Source organism: Nuphar pumila, chromosome 3, assembly GCF_984573655.1.
Source record: "Nuphar pumila chromosome 3, dmNupPumi1.hap1.1, whole genome shotgun sequence".
NCBI lineage: Eukaryota > Viridiplantae > Streptophyta > Magnoliopsida > Nymphaeales > Nymphaeaceae > Nuphar > Nuphar pumila.
This window is the reverse complement of record NC_143251.1, coordinates 119,727,003-119,735,603: the sequence shown is the minus strand read 5'-3', so window position 1 is coordinate 119,735,603 and position 8,601 is coordinate 119,727,003. Positions and strand designations below refer to the sequence as shown.

At 35.7% G+C, this 8,601-nt stretch overlaps 1 protein-coding gene across 1 annotated transcript; it reads left to right on the top strand.

Moving 5' to 3' along the window:
• The first annotated feature begins 683 nt into the window (after nt 1-683).
• On the top strand, nt 684-8,601 carry LOC149843476 (RNA-binding S4 domain-containing protein). The gene is made up of 11 exons (XM_090001845.1): nt 684-820; nt 1,026-1,129; nt 2,232-2,363; nt 2,481-2,554; nt 3,297-3,402; nt 3,524-3,592; nt 3,806-3,870; nt 3,969-4,067; nt 4,209-4,308; nt 8,036-8,128; nt 8,261-8,601. Exons 1-10 carry the CDS (start codon nt 748-750, stop codon nt 8,096-8,098), a joined length of 885 nt encoding a protein of 294 aa, XP_089857971.1. The 5' UTR covers nt 684-747; the 3' UTR covers nt 8,099-8,128; nt 8,261-8,601.

Sequence of the window (8,601 nt, the reverse complement as noted above, 5' to 3'; positions counted from 1 at the left end):
ATATCACATGGATATTAAAAGTACAAATAATAATTCGACGTGTCACAACATATCGTGTGGGGGTGTCCATGTATCGTGTTGTGTCCCTTGGACACACTACCTTATATAACAGGTTCATGTGATGCACATTGTGCGTGAAAAGGTTTCATGGAAATTGGAATTTAAATGAGACGAGAGGTAATCCGATACAAGGTCAGTTTTTTTTTTTCGTTTTTTTCTCGAAATATGATGTTTTTTTATAGGCAAGATTCTCGAAATAAGATTTGAACTTATCGTTTACACAAGAAATAGGGACTCGCCTATCAAAAAAAAAGAAAAGAAAAGAAATAGGGACTCATTTCTACTCAATACTTCTGCTTCTGCACCTTCTTCAGTCCCAAACATTTACCCTTTATATATTTATATAAACCAATATTTTTATTTTAGATTCTCCAGAGAGGTGATTTCCAAAAATAACCCGAGATTTTCCTTGGGCGATATTTTTCCAAGAACGGGATTTGGGAGTTTCGGGTTTTGGCTTTGGCAATTGGGTCCTGATCCAATAAGGCTCGGGATACCGATCCCATTTCCAATTGTAAGGGGATATTTCGGTCGTAAAATTTCCTGCGCAAGGGCATGAAGGTAAAATACGACACCCTAGAAAACGAGAACGAGCTCCCGCAGCAGGCAAAATCCACCGGAATGGCGGGTGCCGTTAGAGCGTCCGTACAGAGGATAAGGTCGCTCCCGGGAATTTTAATCCCGAGAATGCCCTTCCTCACCGCGTCCTCCCTCGGCCTCCCTCCTCACAAACCCCTCGACCCTAATCTGCGAGCTTCAGGTTCGTCGAAATTCTCGATTCTTTACTTCTGTCTCTCGCATCTCTTCTTGGTCTCTTATTCCTATTCTTTTTGTAATGCAATTTTTTTTTTTAATTTCTCCTTCTTCTGAAGAGATTTAATCTTTGAAAAAGAAAATCTTGTGCATTTGCTTCTCTTCGTTTTCTTAAATCCAATTGGTGTTCACTTTTGCTCTGCGACTTGCAGGGTTTTGTCATGTGGTGCATGCTTTGAAGGGTGAGCATGATGTTTTGTTGAAAGGCATCAAAGACAAGAACACGGTTGAATCTGTAAAGAAAATACTGGAAATGGTATTAATATAGCTAGTAGTTGATGAATGCTCCTTGCCAATCTTATTTTTTTTTCCATTGGAATTATGCCATTCACATTGAAGTTCGTCACATACTACTCCTTTGAGGCATATGTCAATAATTTGGCCGTGGAAAAACAACATTTGCACTTCTTGGTGCCATAGATCTTCTCGGTTAATTATTTATTGTGTCGACTATCGGTATAAGGCTTTGAAACTGATTTGTTACTTGAAGCTTTTGATTTGGGCCACTCTGGCTATTCTGAAGTCTCAGGGTCGACCAGAAAGAAGAGTTGGGTGCTTGGTCGAGCCAATCTGATCTTGATCAAGTCTTGCGTAGCGAATTTGAGTGTTTGGTTGGGATGTTGTCATATTTAAACACATTATGGTTAAAAACTTGTAAATGACTAGAGCTTGAGTGGGTATAAGTCAGTTCAGCTGAGTCTGGGTATAAGGATTCTTTTCCTTTTTTGAATCAATATATCGAGTCATAAAGCTATTGACAAAACTATCGGTCAGCGGTCTGAGTTGAATACAGTGAAACCAGATTCCTTGATCAGATCTTAATGCTATTAGTTCTTGGCAAATTGTTGCTGAATTTTATCGGTTCATGGTATCACAAGAGTTGTGTTTAGTCCATCAAGTGCTTCGTTTGTGTTAAATATTGGTTCATAGTATCAGAAAACTTTCCTTTTTGCTTAGACGGGTTTCATTTGTTTTCTGTTTTTATTTATGTACTTTTCATATGTTATGACTTTGTTGGAAAAATCATGTTGACCAAATACGCTTTTGTGTATAAATTGAAGAGCTATTTGTTCATAGATCTGCTGAGATTTGAGCTTCACAAGCCTTACTTCTGAGAAAGTGCCATCCTAGTACATTTGTCAGTTTATGATGCGCAGTTTGCACATCAGGTCTTTCATCTGGCAGTTTTCCTATGTTCATGAGACACAGGATTAAGCAAATTATTTGATCCCAAATGTTGAACAAATTTCTTCTTGTTCTGTGGTGTCTGCCTCTCTTTGGTTTTGTTATTTATCTTTTAACTGAGCTAGACTATACACTTCCTGTAAAAGGCTTGACTAGTAATATGTGTTTGGAAGGGAAGGCGGGCATTATCAAGAAGAGAAATAATTCACACAGATTTTCTGACACCACCAGTATTAAAAGAGGCACTGGCTGCATTGGAGAGAGTTTCAGATATCAAGGCAATCACCCAAGGAGGATATCCAGAGGTTAGGGAATTAAGCAGAAGCTAGTGTTTTTTTTCCTAGTCCTTTTCAGTCTTTCTTGTTTGAATTTTAGTATGCACTCATTTCATGCCATCCACATGTATTTGTTTGGTTGGCTAGGCTGAACGTTGTCGACTTTCAATTGGACATACTGATGACGTTGAAGCAGATCCAGATGTTGTTGCTGCACTAAGGTTAGTTCATTTTTGTGGTACCTGTAATTGATTTAGAGGTAAAAAATATAGTCAGGTTTCACAGTACTTCAATTTGAAACCCATGTTTTGTTATACCTTATTTTCTCCATAGTCCATCCATAGTGAACCAAAATAATACTTGAGGCAAGGTTCACTCTGGAGGAAGACTTTCTGGTTTTGCCCTTTATGTGAGGTGTGAGTCTGGTATACTCTCTCTCTCACTCCAACATTTTCTTTTCCTGCTTTGCTGCATTATCCGTTAGGATGATGCCCTCTTTGTGTGAGAAGAAGAAGAAGAAGAAGAAGAAACTAGTTAGAAAGTGAAGAGAGGTTGGTAGGGCTGCTCGCAGAATTTTCAATGTGGATTGTGTGTCTCCTTTTTTTCTTTATGATTTCACAATAGAAGAAACAATTAAAACACCCATAATTAGTAAGAAATAATAACAAATAATGAAATAATCTAAAATTACACCAACTTCCCTTTAACATGAATAATTCCTATTAGCCTCTCTCGAGTTGTATGTTTTCTTCCACCATGGGGAATTTGCTTTTCATGTATCAAATCCATGTTCACCTTAGGAATACATCAACAACTTGATTTGGAATATGGTGAAAAATGCATATGGAATCTGAATTACTGAGAGAATATAGAAATGTTTTGAAAAAATCCCGTTATCTAATCCTTATCTGTTTTAAATATGGCATTTGCCACACTTAGTTTAATGCTCTCAACTGTTTACAGTATCGTAGGGAACTTTGAGTTCGAACCTTGTTCTCATGGGGATTTCCTAGGTGCTATTCTTGGTACTGGTATTACGAGAGAGAAGCTGGGGGACATTATCTTGCAGGTAGGTTGTTGAATTAAGCAAATTCCTATAATTGACATATGCTTGTTAATTTGTCATTTCAGGGTATATCTTTCTATAAGTAAATTTAACATCTTCTATGCCTTCCGTATCTTGAAAATAGGGTGAGAAAGGTGCCCAAGCTCTTGTTGTTCCTGAACTTGCTGATTTTTTGGTATCTTCCTTGCAAAAGGTAGGATTTTCCATAAAATTGATGCTTCCTCACAAACATTTCTGAGTTTGACATCTTTGGGCAGTTGCTTATGTACTGTGGCGTGCGACATAATCTTTCCTTATTCTTCTTGTCTGAAATAGACAAATTGTAGTTTAACTGATCAAACTGCGATCCTTTGTAGCTTAGATTGATTATTTTTTCTTTCCTTTTTCTTTTTTCCTTCCCTTTTAGGTGGGCAATGTTTCAGTTTCATGCACAAAGATGCCTCTATTAGCTTTGGAATATCTGCCGCCAAGGTCTTTGGATGCCTTGTTGTGCTGCCCTACATTTTTCTTGATTCTCATTACTTTAACAGAGCTAGCGAACTTCCTATCTGATGAAAACTTCTTTGCAGGACTAAGTCTCTCAAAACCATTGAAGCATCATTGCGGGTTGACGCCGTTGCTAGTGCAGGATTTCAGATATCTCGTACAAAGCTTGTCAATATGATCTCGTAATCCTTGTTACTAACTTGCATCTTTTGGCAAAAAACCATGTTGTTGTAATTCATTATCATACATATAAACATGTTTGTTACTCTTTTCCATTTGAATCCTTCTCTACTGCTAATATGTTGTTGGCATTTTACTTTCAGGAATGGGGATGTTCGAGTTAACTGGGTGCCAGTTACCAAAAGTGGAACAACACTAAAGACTGGAGATATGGTTTCTGTGAGTGGTAAAGGGAGGCTGAAGGTATCTTGATGGATTCTTTTATCTTTTGATGCTATTATTTTTTGCGAGGGAAGGAATCATTAGTGATGGTGTTGTAAAGCTGTTCAAGTGATGCTCTGAATATGGTAATTTGTGTATATTTATATATTGCATATAGACAAGTACTGATATGGTGACAGACTAATGTTTGTAGGACTATGATGGCAAAGTCTCTATCCATTTCAATTGCTTATGGTGAAGCACTAATATAGTGATAAAGTAATGTTTGTAGGACGTTGTGACAGCTTACAATTGTAATGCTGAGGGTCTAACCAATTGATGCACTGTTTCTGCAATTTTTTTAAAATGTGACCTTTTGTTTATTTTTTTGTCGGCAGTATGATGTGAGTACTGGTGCATAGCAACTAAATTTTCCATTATAGATATTTCCTAATATGATCTGAGTTTATTCTTTTACTTGTGCATTCTGGATCTTGCTTTGTTTTTTGCTTGGATATATCTTTGTTGAACCATTTTATTTTTATTTTTTTGAACTCTTCATCATTTATTTTGTTAGATTATTATGGTTTCTCGGATCTGCAATTCTTTTGCCTATTTTTGGATTTAACAAAATCCACAAACTGTGCACTTGTTTGGGTCCATTTTTTTTTATATTTTTTTAAGGTTTCCTATACTTGAAACTGTCTTCAATTGGTAAATGACCATTTTCTTGCCCATACCTATTAATTTTGGACTTTCTTGCTTATTGTTTCTACAAAATCTTTTTCCATCTGTATTTTGGTTTTATGTGACTTCTATGGTGGATTGTTTCTAATGGAACATAAATGGTTTGACTAGTATGTACTTTTTTAGGTGCATTGATTATCTATGTCAAGGAATGCCAGAAGTTAGGTCTGTATAAGAGTATGTGGTGGAATTTGGAAAGCAATAAGATTGAAGTTCCTTATGGTTATATATTTAGTGCTTTTAGCACGTGGTAACTCAATTTGGACTACTGAAACACTGTGCTGCCTGCCCAGTGAGGCTTACAAGCTAGTAAGAAGAATTGAAACCTTGCTGGAAGTCTTGAGTTCAATAGCTCTTGATTGGAGATTATCTGAAGTCGAGACTTAAGGTTAGAAGAATCTTATTTAGGATCTAACCACAACTAATAAGAACAAGGTAAGGTCAAGGTTGCTAGAGAGGGAGTCAGAATTGAGGAGCAATGCAGTAACTAGGAGTGAGCAGTGAGCAGTGAGGGATTATTAAGTCTATTTGCAGCAGGAAGAGGGAAGTGTCTTGGAATAATTTAAGATATGGATTAAGCTTTTTGGATTTTAAAAGTTAATGAGTAAAAATTGTCATGATATATATGATATTACCATTATATCCAAGATTAATAGACCAACTTTTTCATTTAAAAAACATAAAGTATACGTTAGAATAAATACTCATAGGATCTGAAACAAAATAAAATTTCTTACTTTTTGTTATAAGATTGTACTATTCCGATCTGTTACATGCATATTAGATACAACATGAAAACCGATAAAAATGTCCTAAATCCATAGAAAGTTATTATTTGCTAATTCTGTAACAACCATTAAGTAGGAAGTAACAGAAACTTTCACATAAAATGCTGTGAATTCCATATAGAAGAGTACATAAAATGTGCATGATGTTTTTATAAGAAAGTTTTGAATGCTTATGCCCAGCGTGGGCAACATGCAGGCTTGAACTGTTAATGGGCTTGGGCCTGGTCAAACCTGGCTATCAAAGGGACAGTTTGAGCTGGGTGCCTGAACCGTGGCCTAGATCTAGGTCAGACAGGCCAGCCCACTTGTAGTCCACAGGCAGCCTATCCTTTCTAAAAGAAAAACCAGGCTGCCGCAGCTTGGAGCCATAGTGACAAACATCAGCATTTTTTTTTCAAAAAATGCAAAAAAATACAAGAAATTACCTAGCTGATGAAAACATATATGTCAGTAGACTCAGTAAATATTGTCAAAAATTAAAATTTTTAATTTTTAAAAATTAAAAAAAATTCCTTTTGAAAAATAATTTTCTATGTTCTAAATTCATTTTTTCACTGAAGAAAAAATGAGGAAAATAAAAAAAATCAAATTCTTATGAGAAAAATGGTGTTTTTTACTGTTTTAAATGTTTTGTCACTACGATTGGTGCATGACTATTTTTGACAGTGATGACTGGCCTGATGGGTCACATGGTTTTGGAGCCCAAATGGGCATGGCATGGGTGGACTGCAGGCAGCCTGAAGCAATGCGTACCCCTACTTTTGTCTTTAGCTATTCTTTTTCAAAAGAATGGCCACTTAAGTTGTATGAAAAAGCATATCTTTATGTCTTAAAATAAGTGGTAAAAATGGGTTGTCCTTTACCCTTCTATCCAATTTAAATAAGTCTCATACAAAATTTGCCATAAAAATCTACAAATTTTATGCAATGGAAAACACACACACACACACACACACACACACACACACATATATATATATATATATATATATATATATATATATATATATATATATATATATATAGAGAGAGAGAGAGAGAGAGAGAGAGAGAGAGAGAGAGAGAGAGAGAGAGATGTGTGTGTGTAGCTTCCAGACCATTTATCTCCCAGACCTCTTTCAAGAACATACTTTTATGTGTTTTTTGCTTAATCCAAACCTATAGATGTGTTTAGCATTATTTATTCACTAAAAGCCATACTTTAGATTGAATCAATTTAATGAGAATTCATGATTTTTAGTTAATCATGTTTTTTGGTTTAATATGAACCATGGATTTTTTTTGTTGAGTTAAAAACACTAAACATGAAACATGTTTGAACTAATACATGTTCAATGAATAATGCATAGAGATCACATCTATGGGTTTAGCTTAAGCAAAAAGCACATGTTTTCTAAAAGGGTCTGGGATGGTCTGGAAGATACACATCCCTCTCTCTCTCTCTCTATATATATATATAATATATGTTTGTGTGTATTCCTCTAATGTAGAATTTTTCTAACACTTTTGCCTTGCTATTTCAGATAAATTACTTAAAAGACCATCAAGTATAAAAGCAATTGCGTCTTTGTAATTTATTTCTCAGTCTAATTAAAATAGGTTAACCATGGTTCTCTTCCTATTAAAACCATGATTCCTTAATTTCATATGTTTTCTTCTAACGAAGTGCAATCCCCATGTCTGCAAGTCATGATTCTCATGTCCTTAGAAACATGTTTCCTGTGAAATGTGAAGCAATGAAAGTGCATAACTTTCGGGTTTTCGGAGCAGTTTTAAAGGAATTTCGCTTTTGGTAACCATGTATAAGACTGAGTCCTTGTGCTGCTGCCCTAGAAATGTTTTCAAGGAAACTTGCAACATTAACTTGTAAAGATCAGTTCCTCAATATAATCATTAATTACAGCATATACTTGACTGGAATTTCACTGATATCCTATTTGTCCTAAACATACAAAAATAAGAACATCTATGGTTCTATGCTGATCTCCTTAGGTCAGATGCTAGTTTTGATTTCACCGGACAAATGGGTTGAGAAGTGCAAACGTGAACAAGATCTGGTATTGCTCGTGGGTTGTCGGAAATGTGATTTTGTGTTGTCCATCTGTTGTTTATTTAGTTTGCTGATTCGGTAGGGAATATGTCCATCTTTGAAAACTGACATGGGCCAGTGCATGTCCCAACTTGGTTATGTTAATTGTAAAGACTGCACTCAACCGTACAAATTTATGATGCAGGTAGGGGAGATCACTACTACAAGGAAAGGCAAGTATGCTGTTGAGCTCATCCAGTATTTATGAAGATTCTAAGATGGTTAGAAGGTGCTGACGGTAAGAACAAGTTGTTCCTCCTAAATGTTTTTAGAGAACAAATTGTTCCTACTTGTATTTGATCATGCTTATGCTTGTAAATGCATGCATATGTTCTTTTATATGAATTTTCTTTTTCTTCCTTCTTGGCAGAGAAATCAGTCCAGGAGTAATTGGAACGTGGTGAAAACTGATTGATCCTATGGGCTACTGGTGGTCGAAAATGGCATGTGTAGTTCGATTTTCAATTGAAATGGACTCGTTAACTAAGTGATGTTGAGATGGAGTCAAGATGGCATATGTAAGCCCAGGTAGTTCTCTAATCCTTGGCAATTGCCTTCTTTTCATTGATCTTCTGGGCAAATTTTTTGTTTTTTTGGGAAGATCTTTTAGGCTACTATTAGGTGCTTGAACTATTTGTTATTTCTTATGTTGGTCATGAGGATCCTATGCAGATTGTTCAGAATAATATTTCAATATATACAGTTCAAGAA